The sequence below is a fragment of the Pelophylax lessonae genome (genome assembly GCF_965119305.1).
Source record: "Pelophylax lessonae genome assembly, chromosome: 5".
In the NCBI taxonomy this organism is placed as follows: Eukaryota; Metazoa; Chordata; class Amphibia; order Anura; family Ranidae; genus Pelophylax; species Pelophylax lessonae.
This window is the reverse complement of record NC_138772.1, coordinates 48939111-48964998: the sequence shown is the minus strand read 5'-3', so window position 1 is coordinate 48964998 and position 25888 is coordinate 48939111. Positions and strand designations below refer to the sequence as shown.

General features: G+C 42.8%; 1 protein-coding gene across 1 annotated transcript in view; it reads right to left on the bottom strand.

Moving 5' to 3' along the window:
* Nucleotides 1-632: 632 nt before the first annotated feature.
* The window catches only part of LOC309556889 (serum paraoxonase/arylesterase 2-like), a 32783-nt gene continuing 7527 nt past the window's right edge, over nucleotides 633-25888 (bottom strand). Inside the window, exons 3-9 of the mRNA XM_082259424.1 lie at nucleotides 25051-25106; nucleotides 24784-24952; nucleotides 12850-12982; nucleotides 9154-9354; nucleotides 6676-6757; nucleotides 3198-3326; nucleotides 633-854 (exon numbers count right to left, since the gene is read on the bottom strand). Of these exons, the coding sequence (XP_082115550.1) occupies nucleotides 693-854; nucleotides 3198-3326; nucleotides 6676-6757; nucleotides 9154-9354; nucleotides 12850-12982; nucleotides 24784-24952; nucleotides 25051-25106 (932 nt within the window). The 3' untranslated portion in view covers nucleotides 633-692. The remainder of the gene's footprint in view (nucleotides 855-3197; nucleotides 3327-6675; nucleotides 6758-9153; nucleotides 9355-12849; nucleotides 12983-24783; nucleotides 24953-25050; nucleotides 25107-25888) is intronic.

The window sequence follows — 25888 nt, the reverse complement described above, 5'->3', positions numbered from 1 at the left end:
AAATATACTCACCTTTCCTTCCACTTCCTCCCTCTGTGGCCGCGGCCCACGCCGTCACTTCCTGTCCCGCAATGCATCCTGGGAGCTCTTACTCATCACTCCCAGGATGCAATGGGCAGTGACGTAGGCGGCCGGCCGCTCCTCTCATCGCGTTATTTGCAAACAGGAAATAACGTGATGATAGGCATCCCTATACTATGCAGATCGCATAGTACTGGGCATGCGCGAGATTTCGCACTGCATTCACCGGCCCCTCTCCATCTCGAACCAGGAAGCAGGGCATTTTAACACACAGTGGCTTCAGGGGAACCCGGACAAAGAAGGCGGCGCTCAGGACACATTTTATAAAGTAAGATTTTCTAATTGCCAATCGATTATTATACTGTAAAAAACAGGATTAGTTGATGTATGAAGGAGGGGGGGGGGGTGACAGTTTGGGAGGTATTGATAAAAAAAAAACAATTCTGTGGCCAGAACTCCGCTTTAAGATTTATGGAGCGCTGTGTCTGTCGATGAATGAAAGAGAAAGTAACATTCCAATACACATTGCACACTCCATGAGTCTGTCTCTGCAAATTCCCTCCAATTACTTTCCATGTCTCAAAATAAATTATGCAACACAAAGAAAAGCTTTTTCAAAACATGTATTTTGTTATCTATGTGGGATCATTTGTCCAGCTCCTAGTGGCTCCTCAATCCAGCTGACAGTACAGAGCTTTGTGGAATACGGTTCCTATAATCAGCTTCTTCTTGTACACTGCGGCTACGGATGACCCCTGAATCACTGAGCCGTTATTGACATAAACCCGGGTCACTATCGGGTGATCTGAATGAATGTTCTGTATACGGATCACCTGCAAAATCAATACAGCTTCCATTATTTCTCCATTGAGCTTCCTAGACATAAATGCAGCATAAACACCAAGGGCCTCATATATGAATGAAACTAAAAAAAAAAAATGAAATGCAACCACAGTCACATTCTTCTTTTTAATGTTTTAGAATGTATGAATGCTGTTGGGCAACACAAACTATCAGAGACAAAGATTTAATAAAGGTTATAAAGGTTATCTGTTCTCTGGGCACAAAGTTTGTATCGATTTTTTTTTTTATTTTTAAAGTTCAACTCTGAACTAAATTTTTATTTTTGTAAAAAGGTGTTTAAAAAAAAAGCAGCAGCTTAAAGTGTATATTCACTGCATCTAAGCACCACAAACCAAAAACACTATTTAATTATTTTTTAATATTTAAAGCAAACTCCCCCTGTGACAGGAGTCACTTTGGGCATGGGGGTTGTGGACCCCAAATTCCTTTAAAGAGGTTGGGAGGCACTATGTCCAGCCTTGTGTGGCTTTCTTATGTTTAAGTCACCCTGCATCTGTTATGGATGCAGGGTGACCAGGAGGGTGGTGAACACTGAAAATATGGTTTGGACTACTACAAATGGGACAGTCATATTCAGGAATAATGTCTCCCTTGTAATATGAAGATTTTTGTTCCCATTTGCCATGAGGTCTCTGAACAGGAAGTCAACTCCTAATATGGTCATTACAGGAAGTTCTGAGGAGACGGACTGTCTGAGGTGGCTCTCCATTCACCTATTGTCAGGTGTGCTAATGACCTCACCTGTTGTCTGCTAAGGGATGTATTGACACTCAGAGTAATGTGTATTGAGGGCTCGTTAGGGAACCATTGTTCTGTATCTGACCAATCCCTGTTGACTCATTTTCAAGTCCTCATTTGCATGGCAGTCCTTCTGGTCAAGTTATCTGACCAATCACTGCTGACTCATTTTCAAGCCCTCATTTGCATGGCTGGAGAGGACCTTATTGGGAACTGCAGGTACTGTGCAATTGACCAATGGGAAAGCGGTTGTTTTTGGGGGAAGGATGTTCCAAATTCTGTAGAAAAGTGTGCTGTGTTCTTCCAATAAATGTTGTTCCTGTTTTACCCTCAACTCGGAGCTTTGTCTCGTTCTTGGGGGGATTCACTGTATGCTGTTGGAGACTGATTGTTAGGAGTGTAAGCTGATGTATACTTTTCCTGTTCGTCTGCTAGCAGCTATTCGTGAGGTTCCAGGTTGGAGTGCTATTTTGTATCCAGTTCGGGAGTTTGGTGTTCTGCAGCAGCTGTGCCTGTCTCTCAGAAAGGGGCATATCGCCTAAACGGATTTTAACCCCTTGTCTGCTGAAACGGTCCGTTACACCCCCCATCCATCCATGTCTCCATGCTTTATTTTGGTGAGAAATCTCTTTGAAAAACTACCCCTAGGATTTGTGGCTGTGGCCATCTTAAGTAAGGGCAAATGATTCATGTAGCGTTTACTTCCGGCCCCTAACTCAAGTATGCATGCTGGAGAGTGTGCTCAGTTGAGAAATCCCCTCCTCCTCTCCTGAAGACTCCTGGGATATATGAAATAATTTGCCACAATTATGTCATAGAGATGAGAGGATGAAAGGTGTTCTGTATTCAGGGTCGCTGATAGGGGGGGGGACCACCAGTCCCCCTGTAGGGGGCCCGGGCACACGGGGGGCCCCAACGGCATGGAAAACCAGTGTGGTCTGGCAGAGCGGCAATTAAAGAAGGAAGCCCTGTGCAGCTCTCTGCAGCAGCTGAAAGCCAGTTTCTCCCCCTCCTGCCAGATTTCAGCTGCTGTAGGGAGAGACACAGGCACAGGGCATCATTCCTGTATTTGCTTCTTCGACACCCTTCCCTGTTCTGCCTGCACCTGATCCTCCACCCCACCATGTGACCCCCTTCCCCACCCCCTTTCACTGTCCTGTAGAAAAATTATAAATTGTAAAAAAAAAAAAAATAATAGTTAAACATGGTTAATGAATCATTTTAAAAATTGTAAACTAGAAATTATGAAAAGTTTTAACATTTTAAAAAACAATTATAATTTTTTTTTTAATGTAAAAAAACAATTAAAAGGGCTAATTCACACAGGTTCTCTGTTATGTTTGTGTTCACTAATAATGGTTTTAGTGTATTTCTAGTGAAAATATTGTATTGATATATTCGAGGGGGGGGGGGGGGGCTGCCAGGTAGGCTGTAAAATGACTATACTACAGCTTTAAGTGGAATGCAAGAGTTCTTCCAAGAGGATAGGGAAGGGTTGTTGATCCTGGAAATGTAATATTTTGGTGCATGAGGAGGGATTAAACTCTTTAATATTTTATCATTTATACACTAACCTCTGATAATGGGGGAGCCTCATCTTTGTAAACAAACAATTTATGTAAATTTGGATGTGCTCCTGTCCAGATATCCCCAGTAACTGGATCCACAAACAAGTTATCAGCGCAAGTATCCACATCAATTGCCTGGTGGAAAAAAAGTAGAAAATATAATAGTGTATTTTATATCCATGAAGACATGTACATACAGGAGAATATCCATGAAGACATGTACATACAGGAGAATATCCATGACCATGAAGACATGTACATACAGGAGAATATCCATGACCATGAAGACATGTACATACAGGAGAATATCCATGAAGACATGTACATACAGGAGAATATCCATGACCATGAAGACATGTACATACAGGAGAATATCCATGAAGACATGTACATACAGGAGAATATCCATGACCATGAAGACATGTACATACAGGAGAATATCCATGAAGACATGTACATACAGGAGAATATCCATGACCATGAAGACATGTACATACAGGAGAATATCCATGAAGACATGCACATGCAGGAGAATATCCATGACCATGAAGACATGTACATACAGGAGAATATCCATGAAAACATGTACAAACAGGAGAATATCCATGAAGACATGTACATACAGGAGAATAAGAGAGAGAGATAAAAAAGAGGGAGAAAAAAATAAAATAACCCAAATCAGACTCCAGCCCAAAATAAATATTCCATTTGAAAATCAGCAAGTATCTCCTCTAAGTCCATCAGAGCACCTATAACAATGCTTGCTGGTCTGAGCTGGGCTGATTCCTTTTACTGCTTGCATTACATAGGGAAAAGTATGATGTAGCCAGGGAAGGACTGGGCCAGGGGGCAGGGGGGCAATATCCCCCTGGGCCGCTCTGATGCCCCGTAAAAAGGCTGCACCGCTTCTGCTACAGACATGCCTAAAGGATTCTTGGTGAAGGGAATTCAAAGTCCCTGCCGCTGACCTACTGAGTGCGGGTTGAAGACAAGGACAGAGCGCAGATCCCCCCCCCCCCCCCCCCCCCAGCATGGATGGTGTAAACTGTGTCTGAGCAGAGGCTGGTTTAATGCCCCAAAGAAGACTCCCCCACCCCCCGGCCAGCCCCAACCAAGCTGTCCCAGGTCCCCCCAACTGCCCCCTGCTGGCCAGGTTGGGAACCGGAATTCAGCCGGTGAGTAGAGAGTACCGGGAGCGGAGCTTCAGCCTAGAATGAGGGTCAGGAGGAGGACAGAAACAGGGAGAGTGGGAGCGGGGCATAGTCGCCGCACAATGGGCCTTTGGTTTGTACTTGCCCCCTGGGCTAAGAGTTGCCAGTCTGCCCCTGGATGCTGCCCAGGGATATGCAAACTGTGGCCCTCCAGCTGTTGCAAAACTACAAGTCCCATCATGCCTCTGCCTCTGGGTGTCATGCTTGTGGCTGCAATGCCTCATGGGACTTGTAGTTCTGCAACATCTGGAGGGCCAGAGTTTGTATATCACTGAGCCCATTCAGTAGAACCGACAGGGGAGGAGTAAAATTATGGACCTGACTGCCAGCTTCCTGTATAAATAAAAAAAGAAAACGGCGCAGATCTATGATCCCCAAAAACGAACTAATACTTGTGATGCTCCTGAATAATAAATAGCTATCTCAATATGTGCAAATTATAAATCAATCCAACATATCTCATGTAGTGAATATCATGCTAATAAAATCTAATAACATTCAATAGAAAAATGTTTTTTTTTTTAAAGTGCAATTGCTGAAAAAAGTGCAAAAAAATGCAATAATGGCATGCTATAAATGCTAACAAAAGTGCATATTGCAAACCTAATAAAGGTCAAACTCAAATTCATATGTGATCCAAAGAATTGTGCAAAGTTCATATATGATCCCAAAGAGAGATCCCCAGGAAAGTGTTGACTCTTCTTTAAAGAATATAGTTCTGATCTTCGTAGATAACACTTGGTGTGACCCTTCACTGTTCATCCCAAACAAACTTTCCAGAAATATTGGTTGGTCAAGTTTGTAGATGACTCCTGGTGTGATCCTTCACCATTTACCCCAAACTAACTCCCAAGAAATATTGGTTGGTCAAGTTATAAACCAGCAAATGTTCTCCACATCAAAACTCAAAGAGAGTAACTTTTCCAAGTTAACTAACTAACCAACAAGGACCAGTCTAAACTGACCTGCAACACCTCATCGGCACCTTGTTCATCCAAAACTGTGAACAACAGGACCTGATTTAGGACAGAATTGAAGATTCAAAAGAAAAATAAGCCAGGGAATGGAGAATTGAAACAAACTCTCCGCACTTAACTACTGTATACAGGCGGTCCCCGGGTTACAAACATCCGACTTACAAATGACTCCTACTTACAAACGGAGGGAGACAACAGGAAGTGAAGGGAAATATACCCCTAGGAAGGGAAATTCACTCCTGTAAGAGTTATTATTGGAAATGGTGTCCCCACTAAAGCTCTATCACCAATCCTTGTTTCCACAACCCCCCAAAATTTTCAAAATCCAATTGTCACAGGGACAGAAAGTGAGGTTAAATCTTCCGAAAAGGGGCACAGACAGCCAAACAAATGGTAAAGGGGTGTTAACGCTTCCCTATGATATCCAAAAAACATAATAATATTTTTTTGGCTGGAGCTACACTTAAAAATGTACCTCTTCCGACTTATAAACAAATTCAACTAAAGAACAAACCTACAGACCCTATCTTGTTTGTAACCCAGGGACAGCCTGTATACCAGTCACTACAGACCACAAACTAGCCCCATACCTGGAGATGGTACAAGACCCCAAAGAGAGACCCTGGGCATGCAGATACAGAGTGCACACAGCCTGGAAATTTGGTCAGGGTGGCACAGACAGACCTACAAGCTCTAAGAAGAGTAGATTCTGCCAGTTGGGTGACCAGTTGGTCTTGGCGGATGAGGCTCACTTCCAGCTGTGATGCCCCAAGTACTCATCAGTGAGGGGGCACTTACTTCCAGAGATTCTCTGGTCTCATTATAGCCTTCACTTCTACAGAAGAGAAGAGGAAACTCCACATTCTTTTGGAAGAGGAGCCAACAATGAAAATAGCTGCACAGTATATTACAGCATGTCACCAACTAAGAAGGAAATCATGGACTTATAAATCCTCTACATGGTTTTACCACCTTTCCCCCTTTCTATTATAATTTATCTTGATAACATTCCTTCCCTTCTTCTATTCCCATCATTTACCCCTAATTTTGACTTCCACCAGAAACCCCCATCAGATTTACCACTACCAATCCAACCCATAACAACTCTTTCTTTGCTTTGGCGATGCTAAAATGTATTTAATATTTAAATTTTGATTTTGAATTTAAGAAGGACAGAAGGAAAGAAAGAAAGATAGAGAGTGAGATACAGAAGGAAATATCAATCCTTTACTACAACAACAACTGCTGGCAACAATTTTAATTAAACAGAATAAAACAGATCTAAAACTTGATTACCTTTACAGGAGTTAGGGACCAGTTGGCATGTTTCTCATAGACATGGATTGTGTGAGCCATGACATCGACAGCATAGATAAATCTTAAAAGATACACAAATATTTTGAGGAAAATAAAAATTATTATATATTTTACTTAAAGCTCTACTCTAGGCTGTTTTTTTAAAAGGTCTCTGAGCAGTAGGCAAAATAGGAAAGCAGCTCTTGCTGCAATATTCACATCCTCTCCACCCCTGTCCCCATCATTTACACTTTTCTCCCACTAGATGTCCTGGGGGGGGGGGGGGGAGGAGCTGATTACCACTTCAAGACACTTTTTCAGGCACTTTTTGTTTAGACCGGAAAGTCTGTTTTTTTTTTGCTAGGAAATTAGTTAGAACCCCCAAACATATATTTTTTTTTAATGCAGAGACCCTAGAGAATAAATTGGTGGGGTTTACAATTATTTTTATGTCACACGTTATTTGCAAGGCGGTTTTTCAAACACAGTTTTTGGGAGAAAAATACACTTTTTTGAAAATTTCAATGCAAAAAAACACAATACATAACTCAATTTTTTTTTTGTAAAATACAAAATATGATGTCTCGCTGAGTAAATAGATACCAAACATGTCATGCTTTAAAATTGTGCACGCCCGCACAATGGCGAAAAACGTTGTACATATTACTATACATACAGTATGTGGTGCTTTAAAAGCCTTTACTGGTTACAACTTTAGATGTACAGAGGAGGTCTAGTGCTAGAAGTACTGCCCATGATCTGATATTCATGCTGATACCTCACATGTGTGGGACAATTGCGGCCTGCGTGCATTCTGGACTGATGCGTGCTAGCACAGGGGGACGGGGGCACTTACATTTTCTTTTTAATTATAAATTTATATAATTTTTTTTTTCTTTACACTGTTGCTTTAAATTTATTTATTTTTTATCACTTTTATTGCTGTCACAAGAAATGTAAACATCCCTGTGACAGCAATAGGCAGGTGACAGGTACTCTTTATGAAGGGATCAGGGGTCAAAAAGACCCCAAATCCCTCCTTTGCACTTGAAAGCAAGATCTGCGTTTTTGAATACTTTTGATTTTTTTAAATGGATGCCTTTAAGACTCCAATAAACCGGAAGTGATGTCTTGACATCGCTTCCAAGGTTCTTACATCCGAGACCTGATCAAAGTTGATCCTGGTTTTCTTCGGGTCTCCTGCCAGCCAGCAGACGTGATGGTTGGTCGCTTGGGTCTCCCAGTGGTCTCTGCAGGCATCACTCCGGTACAATCACTTGAAGCAAAATGACGTACAGGTACGTGATTTGGCGGCAAGTGGTTAAACTTTATCTCTAATTTTTACATTGACCTGGAGCTTAGATTTAAGGCCCCATTCACACCTGTGTGTCGCGCTTATATAATTTCTTGCACTTCTTTTGCGAGTTTGTTGGGCGACAGGATAGGGCATCCCATTTATTTGAAAGGGTTGCCCTACACGTGACAAACACTCCAAAGTAGCTTCTGCACCTTTTTTGGCCAATGAGCAACATGCATCTCCAGCCACATTTTGGGTACTATTAAGAAATACTGGTTGGGATCTTTTCAGAGCCTGGACCGGCTCCGAAAACAGGTCACAGGAGTGGAGAAAGAACTGCGCTCCTGTGATCCCTAGGAGAAGTACAGCCACAATAGCTTTGGCTATACTTCTCCTTTAAGTCAGTTTGTTGCCCTTACTGAGTACATTTAACCAATGTTCATAGAAGGGGTTAAGAAATATCGGTTACAAGGACAACCAATCACAACCATATCCTTAATCATGTATAGGAAAGAAAGAAGGAAAAAAAAGAGACCAGGAAACAATCAACTGCTGGGGACCTGTACCCCCAACAGAAGATTTCCACGCTCTACTCCTAAATCATAGGACTTTCAAGGTTGTGAGGTTTGTCATATATAGAAAAAACACATTCTATTAAAATATGCATTTATTTATTATAGTATCAAACAAATAAAACAATGGTATATCAAAAGTATCAATAAAAACGTTGTACAACCATATAGAGGTGGCTCATTTGCCCATTTACATTCCCTGTAGAAAAACACAATAATAATAAGAGAACATAATGTCCATGTACTCTAACAATATTTTCAGATCCTTTAGAATGTATTTCATTAGTATGATAAGCTCACCAATTACACATCTGCTCTATAGACAAACTGAGCTGGCTCGTGATCAAGCCCACACGAGTGCCCCATAGCAATCGATTTGCTATAAAGGCACTCAGAGGGGGGCAGAAGCCAGGAGTCCCAGCAAGGAACGTCAGAAGAGGAGGATCGTGGCTGTTCTGTGCAAAACCATTGCACAGAGCAGGTAAGTAGAACATGTTTGTTATTTTACAGAAAAATAACTGAACCTTTACAATCACTTGAAGTCATTTTGATAGATAACAAGAGATTGTGCACTTATAAATACTAATGAGGTAATAAGAGAGTACATACTTTTTATCATTTGATATGGCAATTCCGTTGGCCATGTAGAATCCCGATGCCACTTCTCGGACATCCCCAGGACTGTAATACACCACATTTGTCCACTTTAGTCCGAGGAGACCCTCTACAAATTTCATAGGTACACTCTCAAAGTAAAAATCATTGGTGGCGTAAAAGCTCTCCGGTCCAACAGCAACAATATTATTTACACTGTTAAGAAAAAAATAAAATAAAAAAAAGGTGACAACTTTTCTCGAATAAATGGATAAGACTTTTCTTAAAGGAATTACTGAAAGTAAAGGCCTAGAGCAGCCCTTTTCAACTCTTTTACCCCAGAGGAACCCTTGAAATAATTTTAGGTATCATAGAAACCCTGCTAAAACCAATTCATTGGTGGTCAGTGAGAAAAATGTTCCTTACATCGGTGGTCAGTGAGAAGAATACAACCTCTACGGACATCTAAAAAGATCAATGGCTTCATGCAGCTGGCTCTGCCAAGTTGTGTTGAACTTGGACAATGCAGCCACCATAAAATGAGAAGTCACTCTGCTGCAGGTCAAGGAACCCCTAGCAACCGCTGGGATTTTTCAGCGCATTCAAATCCCACCAAATTACAATAAAGTTGGGACAGGGCCATGTTTACCACGGTATAGCATCCCTTCTTTTATCAACACTCTGAAAATGTCTGGGAACTGAGGAGACCAGTTGCTGGAGTTTTGAGAGAGGAATGTTGTCCCATTCTTGCCTGAGCATATGGTTCTCTAAGACCTAAATATATCTTTCAGAATTGATTGTGCCTTTCCAAATGTGCAAACTACCCATTCCATACACACTAAGGCCCCATTCACACAGGGAGTCCATAAGGTGGACTCTGTTTTTCTCAGCGGGGGGATCGATCCACCGATCCCCCGCTGAGCAGGCGGATGGCAGCTTTGTCTCCGTACGGAGACAGAGCTGTCAGGTCCCCATTCTTCTCTATGGGGGAATCGGATGAGAATGGACCGCCTGTCATCTGATCCCATCCGCCAGACGGATGGAAAATAGAGTTTCCATCCGTCCAGATTTGACGGATCGGATTGGATAGGATGTCAGCGGACATGTCTCCGCTACCATCTGATGCCCCATAGAGATGCATGGGGCATCCTCTCAGATCCGCCTGAAAAACGGACAGGCGGATCTGAACAGTCTCCCTGTGTGAAAGGGGCCTCATGCAGTGGTTCTCAACTCCTGTCCTCAGGGCACACTAACAGGCCAAGTTTGCAAGATAACTGAAATACGTCACAGGTGATATTATTTGCTGCTCAGTGATTGCAGTATTCTAGTCTGCATCCCTCCAAGGTAATACTTAAAATCTGGTCTGTTAGTGGGGCCTGAGGACAGGAGTTGAGAACCACTGCACTAATGCATCCCCATACCAACAGGAACTGCGGCTTTTGAATTGAGTTCTGATAACAAGCTCGAAGGTACCTCTTTTCTTTAGTCTGAAGGATGTGGCGCCCATGGTTGCCAAAAAAGAATGCCACATTTTGATTCATCTGACAATCTTTGCAACAGACCATTTTAAAGTTGCTTTGGCCCAGAGAAGATGGCGATGTTATTAACCCTCCTCTTGTGTTAGGGTCAAAACTGACCCGTTTTCAGGTTTTGAATGTCTATAAGTATCACATAAATTTGTTTATTGCATCAAGATTTTTTTACTTTGTCAGGAACCTCTATTTAAACAATGTAATAGAAAAATAATCCTTTTCACTAAATTATAAAATACTGTGGTGAAAATTAAGACGTTTATGGTGTTAGGGTCAATTCTGACCCAGTTATAATATAGGATTTTAGGACACTAATAAGTTCCAAAACTGAAATCATAAACACTCTCTCTGCTTAGTAACAGTGACAGCCAATCCCCTCTCAACCCTGTGAGCTGTGGTTAGGGAGGGGCCTATCTCTTTTCCTGCTTGTCTGCTTCTCTAAATAAAGTGAAGAAACATAGGACCAATACATTTCAGAGTTGCTGACTTTATTTTACCATTTTTTTCAATTTGACAATGAGAGGTTAAAAGAAAGGTCTAGGGGTCACACCAAAAATATTAAAACCAATCTTTTCAAGGATAAAGAAGGCTAACAAGGTAACCAAGAGGTAAGAAACAAATTTGATGATAAATAATTATTCAGAGGGTATTTTATGGCTGATTTAAAACACGGGTCAAAACTGACCCTAACATCATGGATAGTAACGGAATTCTAACATAAGAGGAGGGTTAAATCATGTTCAAATATAGAGCTTTAACTTTCATTTTTGGATGGCATGGCGAACTTTGTTCACAGACTATGATTTTTGGAAGTATTCCTGAGCCCATGCAGTGATGTCCATCACAGAATCACGCCTGTTTTAATGCAGTGCCAACTGAGGGCCTGAAATCAAGGGGAACCAGTATTGCATTTAGCCTTGATCCTTGCACATAGATTTCTCCAGATTTTCTGGAGCTTTTGATGATAATATGTACTGTAGATTCTGTATATTTAAATTCTTTGCAATTTTACGTTGAGGAACATTTTTAGGTGCAGCCAGTGCTGTATCCTGGCCTAGGCCAACAAGGCCCAGGCCTAGGGCGGCACTTTGCAGGGGGGCAGCAAAAAAAAATATTTCATTATTTGTATAATGACTATGGACGTCCTATTTATTATACACATAAGTGAAATAATCCTATAATTACAATCAGTGGCAGCAAACACAAGTCCAAATATCTTAACAGAGTAATTTTACTAATCCCGTGACATAAGGCTGTACTAATGGGCACTGATAAGGCTGCACTGGTATCCACTAATGAGGCCACACTGATATGCGGCACTGATGGGCAGTAAAGAGGCAGCACTGATAAGGCTGCACTGATGAGGCTGAACTTATGGGAACTGATGAAGCTATGCTGATGGGCACTGATAGACTGTGGTTATGGTCTGTGGTTTACAGATGACAGGGTGGGTCATAAACAGGAAGGGGTGTGGCCTTTACCGGAAGGGGTGGGTCATATTTAAATTAGGGGGTGCACAAGTTTAGTCAGGCCTAGGGCAGCACAAAACCTAAATACACCACTGGGTGCAGCTTTTCACTGACTGGTGAATCACTGTCCATCTTTACTTCCGAGACACCCTCACTCTCCAAGATGCATTTTTCATACCCGTTCATGGTACTGACCTATTGCCAATTAACCTAATTGGTTGCAAAATGTTCTTCCAGTTCTTCCTTGTTAGTACTACTTATTTTGCCAGGTTTTTGTTGCCCTGTCCCAACTTTTTTGAGACTTGTTGCTGCTATCAATTTCAAAACAACCTTTTTTTCCTTCATAAAATAGTACCTATTCTTAGTTTATACATTTGATATGTTTTCTACTTTCTATTGTCAATAAAATATGGGTTTATGAGATTTGTAAATCATTGTAATACAGTATCTCACAAAAGTTAGTACACCCCTCACATTTTTGTAAATATTTTATTATATCTTTTCATGTGACAACACTGAAGAAATGACACTTTGCTACAATGTAAAGTAGTGAGTGTACAGCTTGTATAACAATGTAAATTTGCTGTCCCCTCAAAATAACTCAACACACAGCCATATATCAACAACAGAACAAATAAATATGCTCAGTAGGCCCTTTTTCATACAGCCTTGCTTGGAATGTTGTCGTCATTTTGGATCATTGTCAGTACCTCTGCAATAATGGATGTTTAATGGTTTTCAGATGTAGGAGAGCTTTCTGCTTCTCATTAAATTTAAATATTTCAATATAGCTATTATATTCAGGAACTGGATGATTCACAACAAAAAGGTAGACTGTGGCATCTAAAAGAAAGAATATAAGAGGTCAGATAAGTTTTATAAAGACCAACTCCTGACAAACCAATATATACTGTGTATGAATAACAAAAATATCCACAGGTCCACAAATCCTTTGTCTGGTTTATATATCAATTCCCTGACTCTACTGAGCCAGAAGTGTGCAATGTGTACCATTTGAGGGATTTTACCTCCCTGTAGTGCACAGCAAGGCACAGCTTTGTATTATTGTGCACTACTGCCATTTTGTAGAAAGTGCTCCCCCTAGAGGTAGCATATAGAAAAGGAAATGATATTTCTGAAATTGATGAGTATTTGCAAGATCCACGGCAAAGTGCCAATCCTATTGCTGGTGACAATTTGGCAAAATAATAATCTCACAGTTTTTCTAATTGATACATAGCTGGGATAAAGGGTGAGGTTTTTATATTTGTACGGACTTCTGTATCAAAAGAGAACTAAAAGTAAATCTGTTTTTTTGGGGGGTTTTTTGATAGGTGAGGGTGAGAGTAAGAGAGGGTTATAACCCTTTTCAGGTATTTTTCCTATCTGTGTCACATTGGGGGGATTGCTCTTCACTTCCTGTCCCATAGCCACAACAGGAAGTGTGAAAAAATCCCTCCCATTTGAGGGAAATTTCTGGTGGTCACCAAAACTAGTGTTCCCATTGGAAGATTTCCTCTATTACTGTTCTGGGGACCACTCAAAATGTTTGATTTACTTTCACTTCCAGGACTAAGGGACTGGACAAATCCCCCTAATGGAGACACAGGCAGTGTACTGCCTTTTAAATGAAGGTTAGCAATGGTATTCTACATATTTTTCCTATGAGAAGTTTTCTTAATTTGTTCAAGTAGCTGTTCCCGAAAATGCTATGATAATGGTATAAGACAGGCAAAGGACTAGAGCAGAGGTCTCCGAATCTTATAAAAAAAAAAAAAAAAAAGGGCCAGTTCACAGTCCTTCAGATTTTGTGGGGGGGGGGGGGGCACACTCTTACCAGTGGGAGTAAACAATGCATCAGGCTTGGTGGTTAGTGGGAGTGAAAAATTAAATATCTCCTGTCGTCAGTAGGAAGATGAATATTGCCCCATCATTGGTGTTAGAGGAAGAAATAGAAGCACATTTTTGTTGTCAGTGGGAGGACTCACAAAATGAGATTGAAGGATTGTACAATCCTTCAACCTCATTTTGTTTCTTGTTATAGGGATGGAGACGCCGGGCAACACCAGCTTGGGTCTCATCTAAAGTCCCACCTAGTCCAATATGTTTAAAGCAACCAGGGATGGAGACGCCTTGCTTACAGCTTGGTGCCTCATCTAAAGTCCCACCGTGCGATTTTCGTGCGTTTTTGGTGGATGCAGTTTTGATTTGACCTTAGTGTTTTCCGTATACAGGGATGGAGACCAATAACATGACCTGCTTGTCTCACATAAAGTCCCAAAAAGGAAATTAGGGATTTCAAAGGCAGTGTGCTTTACAGGCCATGCCCCATACATAAAATCCCTTCCCATCTATATACTGCATCCACCAAGGGGATGGAGGTGTAATGCTTTTCAGCTGGTCTTTTCCAGTTTGCACCATGGTTATAACCTAATTATTTGAGTCTTTGAGACAACAGCCAGTCTTGGATGAGGATGGGTTGGGGGAGGTTGGGCTGTCTCCCTCTCACCTGTTCCCCCATCCACCCATTAGCGGCCATGTGCCTTCAGTGTGAGGACACTAAATTAAGAGTGTAGGACTGCAGATTTAAACAGGGTGCCGTGAAGTGGCTCTGCAGCTTTCACATGCGTTTGCAAATGTGTGTCAACTAAACCCCTGTTCTTTGTACCAAGAGACAGGTTTTATTTGGTTGGTGACAGACTGGAGGGTGAGTACATCAGACTGGGGGCTGGCTGACTTTCATGCACCTCTTACAATCCTTCAACCTCATTTTGTTTCTCGTTATAGGGATGGAGACGCCGGGCAACACCAGCTTGGGTCTCATCTAAAGTCCCACCTAGTCCAATATGTTTAAAGTGGGAGGACTCATGCCCCATTGTTGGTGTCAGTGGGAGGACTCATGCCCCATTGTTGGTGTCATTAAGAGGACTTATACCCCATTGTTGGTGTTAACAGGAAAATTATGCTCCATTGTTGGTACCAGTGGGAGGATCAGTGCCTCATCTCAGTGGGAGGATCAGTGCCTCATCTCAGTGGGAGGATCAGTGCCTCATCTCAGTGGGAGGATCAGTGCCTCATCTCAGTGGGAGGAATAGTTCCCCATGGGTTGGATAAAGGCAAAAGGGGCCGCAACTTGGAGACCACTGAACCACAAGGTGGAATATTTGTAAATAACAACCAATTAGTCTTCACTGTCCAGTTCTCAGAACAATTTAACAAGAATTACTTCAAGCAGAAGCTCTTTATTGGTCTCTGTTTGTTGTGGTTAGTTTAGATGAGTTGGGGAGAAGTGGAAAGAATTTAAAATTAGTGGGGGATACAAAGAATGATTGGAAAGGTCACTGGTGTGCAGCATGGATGAGTTGACATGTTCTTATCAGCAAACACAGAAAGAAGTTGTTTCACAACCTCATACTTTGTCCTGTATTCCAGGGACTAGCTGATGGCCTTTAGCTTTGAACATTGATATTCGTACTGAAACTTTATGGCTTTGTGCCCATGAGCTTATCATTCTCCGTGATGCAGCTTATCTTTGATCCATTGCAAACACACTGTTATACATAGAATTCAGGTTGTATAACATAAAGTAGCTAGTTATCCTTCAAAAAGAAACTGAACCCAAAAAAAGTCAGGCAGAGAGCAAAGGACTAGTACTAGTCACCAGTATTGCCTGTGGTCACAGATCTTTCCTCCATTGCTGACTAACCAGGACCTAATTCACACTGTCTCTGCATGGATGCTGCCATATTGGTGGAGGCAGAACTTTGCACAATTACCATTAATAATGTCCCAAGAAATCTTTACTTTGTGAGTTTAGTTCCACTGCGAAAAGCAGAAATGAAATCTTACATAGATTCCCCACTTACCTGTTTTGCTGGACTCTCTTAAAAAACATACTCACCTGCCCAGGGCAGTACTGCTCTACTGACTTTCACTGTCCACCACCCTACTGTCACCAAGCTCTGCCTTACCGACACCAACCTCTGCCCTACTGACACGTCAACAGCTTTACTGACAATGTCCACTGCTCTACTGACATCACTCACTGCCCTACTGACACCGTCCATACACCGTCCACTGCCCTACTGACACTGTCCACACACCGTCCACTGCCCTACTGACATCACTCAATGCCCTACTGACCCCATCCACTGCCCTACTGACACCGTCCTTACATCGTCCACTGCCCTACTGACACCATCCACTGCCCTACTGACACTGTCCACTGCTTTTCTGACACCATCCACTGCCCTACTGACACTGTCCACACACCATCCACTGCCCTGCTGACATCACTAACTGCCCTACTGACACCATCCATACACCGTCCACTGCCCTACTGACATCACTCACTGCCCTACTGAAACTGTCCACACACTGTCCACTGCCCTACTGACATCACTTACTGCCCTACTAACATCATTCACTGCCCTACTGACACTGTCCACACACTTTCCACTGCCTTACTGACATCACTCACTGCCCTACTGACACCGTCCATACACCGTCCACTGCCCTACTGATACCATCCACTGCCCTACTGATACCATCCACTGCCCTACTGACACCATCCACTGCCCTACTGACACTGTCCACACACCGTCCACTGCCCTACTGACATCACTCACTGCCCTACTGACACCATCCACTGCCCTACTGACACCGTCCATACCCCGTCCACTGCCCTACTGACACTGTCCACTGCTTTTCTGACACCATCCACTGCCCTACTGACACTGTCCACACACCATCCACTGCCCTGCTGACATCATTCACTGTCCTACTGACACTGTCCACACACTTTCCACTGCCCTACTGACATAACTCACTGCCCTACTGACACCATCCACTGCCCTACTGACACCATCCACTGCCCTACTGAAACTGTCCACACACTGTCCACTGCCCTACTGACATCACTCACTGCCCTACTGACACAATCCACTGCCCTACTGACATCACTCACTGCCCTACTGACACAATCCACTGCCCTACTGACACCCTCCATACCCCGTCCACTGCCCTACTGACACTGTCCACGGCTTTTCTGACAACATCCACTGCTCTACTGTCATCATTCACTGCCCTACTGACACCTTCCACACACCGTCCACTGCCCTACTGACACTTTTAAGGTAGGCTATATATTTTTACAGAGACATTTGTTTTGTGATATTTTTGTAACTTTTTCTCACTATTTAGTTAGGCTTTTCTAGTAAATTTAGTAAAGGGGTCGCCAAACCCCAGTGATCTTTGATCTTTTTCATGTTGTTCAGGTAGATCTCTCCACCTCTCAAACAAAGCCTACCCCAGCTTTACACTGTGTCGATGGGGAAAAGCACTTGCAGCGTCACCCTGCATAGGTAATTCAGTAATTCAGTCTGCCCAGAACCTCTGAGTTTCCATTTTGACCCACACAGGGAGATGGAGCAAGCCCTTTTGTGCTCCCCAGCAGCACACGCTATCCTCAGCCCCTCTGATCAGCCCAGCAGAGCCCCTCCACCCAGACCAGTGCAGCCTCTCTCCCCCCGACTCTGCTTAACCGTGGATGTTTAATTTGGAGGTCAGTGCTTCCATTGAGTATTTTTACATTAGGTGGAGGGCACAGTGTTAGTGGCACATTTGCAGAAATATTGAAGGATGAATACGCTTTCCCTGTACACAATATATTAGGAAGATTGGATGTTTTAATACATAATACTGGTCATTTGGTTGGGAACTATCACACTCTAAGGACCTTTTCTTTTCTTTTGCACTATATTTATATTTGTCATTTGTTACATAAATTATATATATATATATATATATATATATATATATATATATATATATATATATACACACTGTATATATAGCGCTGCCTCTTGAAGAATAATAATATTTTTTTTGGTCTGTGATATGTCTCCTAAGGCCTGGTTCAAACTTATGCAGTTTGCTGTTGATCCGTTCTGCAGTGCTTTTTGTGCTTTTTTTAAACTTTTTATTTTTTATGCTTTTTTTTTGCCTTATTGTCGTTGGGCAGATAAAAAAATGCAAAACGCGTCAAAAATGCACTACATGCACTGCATTCTTTTCTGTCCTTGACACTTTCCAAAAATGCAGCAGCTGAAAAAAGCATGTGAATGTGTCCCATAGGAAACCATGTTAAATGGACTGTAGTGCGTTTCTGCAAAAAGCACCAACAAACGCATAGGTGTGAACCAGGCCTAAAGCTTATCTCTAATTTTTATAATAACTCTCTAGCATGTTTGTAATCTCTGACAATCTCTTGCAGCATGGCTGTAGTCTCTGGTCATCTCCTGCAGCATGTCCATAGTCGCTGACCATCTTTTGTAGAATGCCCATTGGCGGAGCTTGGGGAGTCGCAGGGGTCACAATGGTGACCTTGACCATGCTCCAGGGTATTCAAAAAGTTGGTAAGATATGTCAAAATGTGGACAGTTTCTACAACATCTTTTGAATTACCATCTTAACCACTTTACCACTAAGCCTATTTTTGACACTTTTTGTTTACAAGTTTAAATCAGTATTTTTTGCTATAAAACTACTTTAAACCCCCAAACATTATATATATTTTTTTTAGCAAAGACTCTGGAGAATAAAATGTCGGTCATTGCAATATTTCTTGTCATGCGGTATTTGCGCAGCGCTCTTTCAAACGCCATTTTTTTGTAAAAATTACGAAAAATCACATTTCACTGCATTTAAAAAAAACTAAACAGTAAAGTTAGCCCATTTTTTTTTATATTGTGAAAGATTATGTCACGCCGAGTACATTTTTTTTTTTTTTTTTCTATTTATTTATTTATTTATTTTTTAATTTCAACACAGGTTTTAAAAAAAATAAAAATCTGATCACTTTTATTGCTGTCACAAGCAATGTAAACATCCCTTGTGACAGCAATATGCAGTGACAGGTACACTTTATGGAGGGATCGAGGGTCTAAAAGACCCCTCAACTACACTTCCATGTTATCAAAACGCCGAAAACTGCATTTTTGAATACTGTCACTTTTTGAATCTGCCACCTTTAGCAGCAGAGTAACCCGGACGTGACGTCATGGACGCCGCCTCCGGGTTACGTCATCGGAGACCCAATCAAAGCCGCTTCCAGCTTTGATCGGGACTCCATCCAGCCGGCGGATATGTCGGCTGGGTGCTCGGGTCTCCCAGTGGGACAGGAGACCCGGGCAAAGCCGCGGGAGGGGGGATGTCCCCTCCCGCTCGCCGGGGTAACGATCGAGCGGCTCCCAAGCCACATCAGTCGTTACCGCCGGAAAGCCGACCGCTGGCTCTAAAAAACGGTGCTGGGATGATGCCTCTAGCTAGAGGCATCACCCCGGTACAACTACGCAGATTCAGGCGACATAGGTCGCTAGACGTTAAGTGGTTAAAATGTGAATAAAGATCTGAAATAATTCTTTAGCCACTTGGAGAATCTTTGCACACGGTAGGAGTATCTTGGCACATGGTGGAAGCAGCAGGTGGTAGTTGAGGGGCCCGGTTGTACTTTTGCATCAGGGCCCACAAGCTTTAAGCTACACCTCTGTACATTGTATTCTGTGCGTTGTGGTGTGAAATTATGCAACCTGCTCCAGATGGTTACTTTGCTTTTAAGTCCATTCATCGTAAATTAGGTGTTTAATGCAGGGCACTGCGTTCTGGTGTGCCAATGTGTCTGGGTGTAGGAAAATGGGCTACACAGAAAAGAAAATAAAATGGAGTGGAGATCTTGCTTTTAAAATATCCCCTACAACCTCATTACCCATCAAAGCAAACATTTTTTTTATAAACCCCTTTTAGTGTGAAAAGCAGCTGAAATTAAATTATCATAATACAACCACATACACAACCAGCATTAAAGATTAATATGTGTACAAATAATTAATACAATGTTGCAAAGTCCACAATCTTTTGTGTACTTGTGTTTCATTCACCACACAAAGAATGTTCTTTGAAATGGATCCACCTTCTTTAACTAAGTACATTTTCCACAGCACGCCATGCGTTCTGAACACCACATCAAATTTTCTCCAAATGTGTCATCTACCAACACCTTCACTAATGCCCCGTAAACACGTTCTGATAATCCTACGATAAAACTCGCTTTCGACCTGATCGCACGATAATCTGATCGTTAGTACACAGCTTTCGACAGCCGATCACGACAGTTCGTCCAACAAAATCAAAAGGGACAAACAGGAAAACTTCTGTCGTACGATAGCCTAGCGAACGACAATCGTTTAATCAGTACACTGTGCGTCCGATAAAAATCGATCAACAAAGACCGCGCATGATCAGAAACACTAAAATAGCACGGAAAAAGCCTGGCTGCCATTGTTTTTGTTTTGCACTATCTGATACGTAGCTAAGCAACCAGGAAGCTTTTCCAGAATCGTACGACAAAAATCATACGGTTTGTACGCATTGTTGTATTCGATGTTAGTATCGTGCAACAAAATACGAACAATAAGTCGTCCGATTATCTGAACGTGTGTACGGGGCATAAGGGTCACTCACCAGATGGGATGAACCTCAAATTATGAATGTCAAATGCACATTTTCAACATTACCTGCAGATCCCTCAGAGGAAAAAACTTTAAGATAGGAACATTCATTTTTTTAAATAATGGAACACTTTTCCTTTATTCCAACTTCAGCTCCATACATTTTCTCAATATGGAAAATATATAAACATAAAAATAATTCAATAGCGGTATTTAAAAAAAAAAAAAAAAGAATTAAAATAACCATTGTTGTGCTCACATTATTTAAGTGCATTGAGCACTCTGAAAAACAGCATGCAAGTATGGACAGACTGTCATCCACAATGTCCCACCACAATACGAATGCTCTGGCCACCTTCAGCTCCATTAGTGGTAAATGGCGGGTTCGACCTTACACCTGTTTAACTTCATTCTATGCATTTCTTCAAATTAGTTCATCAGGACAGAGGCGTAACTAGAGCCTTCAGGGCCCCGATGCAAGAAACCATGAAGGGCCCCCCCAGATCCCTGGCCGGGGCCCTTCCCTTCAAGCCCAGGGCTCTTCCCACTAATCCTGGGGCTCTTTACTCTCGTTGCATGGCCTTTTATTAGGGTCCCGCAGCAGGATCCTTTCACAAGTTCTGCAGTGGGCTCCCTTCCTGCAATCTTTGGGCCTCCCCACAGTGGTGCAATGCCAGGGTCCGGTCGCAAGTGTGACTTTTGCAATCCTGGAAGTTCACCCACTGGTTTGCTACTGGGCCCCCTGGAGCATGGGGCCCGGTAGCAATCGCAACCCCTGCAACCCCTGTAGTTACGCCCCTGCATCAGGAGAATCTTGCTTTTGTCACTGAAATTTGAATTTTATAAAACAAAAACCCCAAATCTTTAGTCACATTACTCCCTTATAATAAAGGATGTCCCACATTATGAAGAGAGCTGGATCCTGGGGAAATATTCACTGCAGGATTGCCAGTCCTTTATCTGGCTCTGAACTTCTGGCGCTGCAATGGTAACAGCTTTGGATCCTCAGGCAGAATAGTAGTACTCATAATCTGATGGGGACAAGCTTCCTCGTTCACCTGCTCCATTGAGAAAAGTTCTTTCATATAATACACCACTTGTCAAAGGCGTAACTAGAACCTTCAGGGTTCCCGGTGCAAGAAACCGGGAAGAGCACCCTGGCCCCCAGATGGGGCCCTTCCCAGTGATCTTGGGGCTATTTACTCCCATTATGGGACCCTTTATTACAGTCCCATGATGGGCCCCCTTACTGCCATCTTGGGGTCTCCCAACTGGATCAAAGTCCGGGTCGCATCAGCAGAACAAAATGAATAGCCTGGAATAGCTCTGTACGGAGCTTCCCATTCTTTCATAAACTGAAGCATAGTAAACACTATTCATGAAGACAAGAAAGTGGCCTGTAAATTACACGTTTACTGGCTCCTTCCCCATTCCCCATCCGGACAGTATCCCCCGCAGCAGCAGCTGGTGGGAGGGGGAAACCTGGCAGTACTGCAGAGGTGGGTGGCAAGTGGGCCAGGGGGGCATACAGGGACCCGGAGCAGCAGAACAGGGATAGGGAGGCGGCTTAAGTGGCATGTAGAGCAACCGATAACCTCCATTGCCTTCCTGCAGGTAGAAGCAGGTATTCAGCAGGAGAATGGAGGAATTGGTTCCTCTACATGTCATTGCCCCTCCCGTCCAGGTGTACAGAGGGTGGACGGAAAAGACCTCTGGAGCATGGGGCCTGGGTCACAATTCCGACCCCTGTATGTACGCTCCTGCCATTTGTAATATGATCGGTGCATGGAGAAATGTCTGATCAGTCACAGGATTCTCTCTCCAATTCACAGATCATGTTACAATCAGTGTAATCAATGAAAGAACTTTTTTTTAATGGAGGGACAGGGCATTGGACACTGCTGTTCTTTCTGAAGACCCAAATCTGTTAAACATTGCAGCCTCTATAGTTCAGAGGGAGGAAAAGAGGACAGTGCATCCCTACAGTGAAGATTTCTTGAGGATACAGCTGGCTGCTCAACATGGGGCATACACTATATTACCAAAAGTATTGGGACCCCTACCTTTACATGCACATGAACTTTAATGGCATCCCAGTCTTACATAGGGTGAAATATTGAGTTGGCCCACCCTTTGCAGCTATAACAGCTTCAACTCTTCTGGGAAGGCTGTCCACAGGGTTTAGGAGTGTGTCTATGGGAATGTTTGACCATTCTTCCAGAAGAACATTTGTTCGTTTCAGTGAAGGGAACCCCACATAAGCATACGAAAACATTTTGGAGATTTTAATGCTTCCAACTTGTGGGAACCATTGGGGGATGGCCCCTTCCTGTTCCAACATGACTGCGTACCAATTCACAAAGTAAGATCCATAAAGACATATATTCTCCTGAGGAAGCAGTCTTTTCCTGCGAAACATGTCGAGAAATACCAGTACTCAGATAATGGAACAGCATACGTGCATAAAATTGTGATTGGTTTGTCCCTTTATTTGTATGGGGACATTTTCGATTCTGTATTACAATATGTGCAGAGGCTTATATTTCATTTTTCCCTTCCCATTTCTTTGTGTTTTTTCCTTCTTACTTTCTTTTTGATGGAAATAAAGGTATATATATTTTTACAAAATGTACTTCTTTTTATAACTTGTCTGATATGCTCAGTATACAATTGGTTTATAGTACCCTCAAAAATCCCCCTTTCCTCATTTCTTGAGGTGAATTGAGTGGAGTAACTGATTTGCAGTCCCCCTTTTTTCTCCTTTTGCTTTTCCAAATAATTGGGATGTGGGTACTCTTACTAATGTCACATATTGAGGGCTCGTTTAACAATAGTTACATAGTAGTTGAGGTTGAATAAAGACAACAGTCCATCCAGTTCAACCTGTACAGGTGTGTGTGTGTGTCAGATGGCGTATTAATTTCCCATAACCCTGAATGTTGTGATCTGTGAGATGGATGTCCAAGAGTCTTTTAAATGTAACCATACTTCCCGCAGCTACCACCAATAGTGGAAGAGAGTTCCACGTTCTCACCGTCCTCACAGTGAAGAACCCCTTACGCAGTTTAAGAATAAACCTCTCCTCTAATCTCATTGTGTGGCCTCTTGCACTCCTTGAGACTAAATTGTTTTTTTCCTATGCTGAGATCACCATTGAGGTATTTGTAAATTGCTATCATGTACCCTCTGAGGCGTCTCCTCTCCAAGGAGAATAAATTAATGTTTGTAATTGCTCCACGTAATTAAGGTCCTCCAATCCCCTAATTAGTTTAGTTGCCCTTCTTTAGACTCTCTCCAGGTCCAGCACATCCCTTCTGAGGATTGGCGACCAGAACTGGACAGAATACTCAACATGTGGTCAGACCAGAGTTTTATAAAGTGGAAGGATTATAGCTTTATCTCTGGAATATATCCCCTTCCTTATGCATGCTAATATTCTGCCGGCTTTGGCAGCTGCAGCTTGACATTGCATGCTATTGCTAATGGCACTTTTCCACTGCAAGTACCGGCTAGTACCGGCTCGGCTCTACTCGGCCCTGCTTGGCCTGGTTTGCTTTTCCACTGCTGGTACCGCATGGTATAGGGTCGGAATGGTTCGGTACGGTACGGTATAGGTTTGCTTTTCCACTAAAGCAGTACTAAAGTTAAGTGGGTGGGATAACAACGGGGTGGGTGGGATTCTCTGACCAATCAGTGGCTAGTAGTGACTGCATGCAAAGGATTGTGGGATATGGTACCAGTTTGGTACCTGTTGGAACCACAATCGAGTAGGTACTGTTTTTTCAGGGCCGTACCGTACCGTACCGTTCGGTTCCATGCAGTGGAAAAGCAAACCTATACCGTACCGTACCGAACCGTTCCGACCCTATACCATGCGGTACCGCAGTGGAAAAGCACAAAAGGGTGCCGAACCGGTACGGTTCCATGCAGTGGAAAAGCGCCATTAGTCTTCTACTAGAACCTGGGGATCATTCTCCACCCTGGATTCCCCCAAAGGTTCCCCCCCAGAGCATAATTTCTCTACATTAAACCTCATTTGCCACATAATTGCCCATTCTGTTATTTTGTTCAGGTCATTCTGTGAGATTTCTATATCTTACTTAGTTAAATATATCCTATTTAGTTGTAGTTCCTTACCTCTCTCATCAATGTACACACTGAGCCCGTAAGGACTAAATGTAGATGCATCAACGCCTTTACTAAGCTGTAGTGGTTGGGGGTGAAGGACATCATCGTTCAGATCCACCTGCAATATTTCTCTGGGTCTGTTGGGTGCAAAACTCTTTAGTGCTGGATGTTTCAGGCCCTTAAAGAGATATAATCTATTAGAACATACCTGGAAATGACTACTAATTAAATTAGCTGGGGCAACTTCAATCCAGAAATAGCAAATATCGTTCTTACAGAGCTGATGAATGTGAGTCCATTGGGAAGAACATGAATATCTTCTGAGCCATACTCTGTATAAAAAAATATGTTGTAACCATTGTTATTACCAATGCCATCCATCCTTCCATGGGCTGTAATTTCTGGCCTATTTCTATAAAACACTTGCTGCCAAAGAGATCACCTTGAAAGCCAAAGAAGAACTACTTTCAGAGAAGTCAATAATAGCACCCTCTATACTTCCTCTCTACAGGTTTCCTTAAATGTCTAGTTAAAGCGATTGTAAAGTCTCTGTTTTTTGTTTTTTTAAATAGCAAACATGTTATACTTACAACCTCTGTGCAGTTGGATTTGCACAGAGCAGCCCGGGTCCTCCACTTCTTGGTTCCCTCTTCGCTGCTCCTGGCCCTTTCCTCCTATTGAGTGCCCCCACAACAAGCAGCCTGCTATGGGGGCACCGGAGCAGAGCCGCAGCTCCCTTTGTCCATTCAGACACGAAGCTGCTGTTCAGCCATGCCCCCTCTCTCTCTCCTGATTGGCTAACTGACTGTGATGGCCAATGGCACCGCTGTTGTGGCCAATCAGGCGAGAGAGTCCTGGACGGCCGAGGGTCTCGTGAACATCACTGGATAGAGAGGGCGCTCAGGTAAATATTAGGTATTTAGTATTGACGCGGTCACGATCACATGACCCTGATGACGTCAGTTACGCTCTGACAAAACGCGTCGGGACGTAGGATCGTGATCGCGCTACTAAGTCACTTCCGACTCCCGGTGGAACGCGGAAGCGGCGTTCCATACCCGGAGACCACGGTTGTGTTCATGATATGCCCTTTGTAAGCCTGTACCATGTAAGT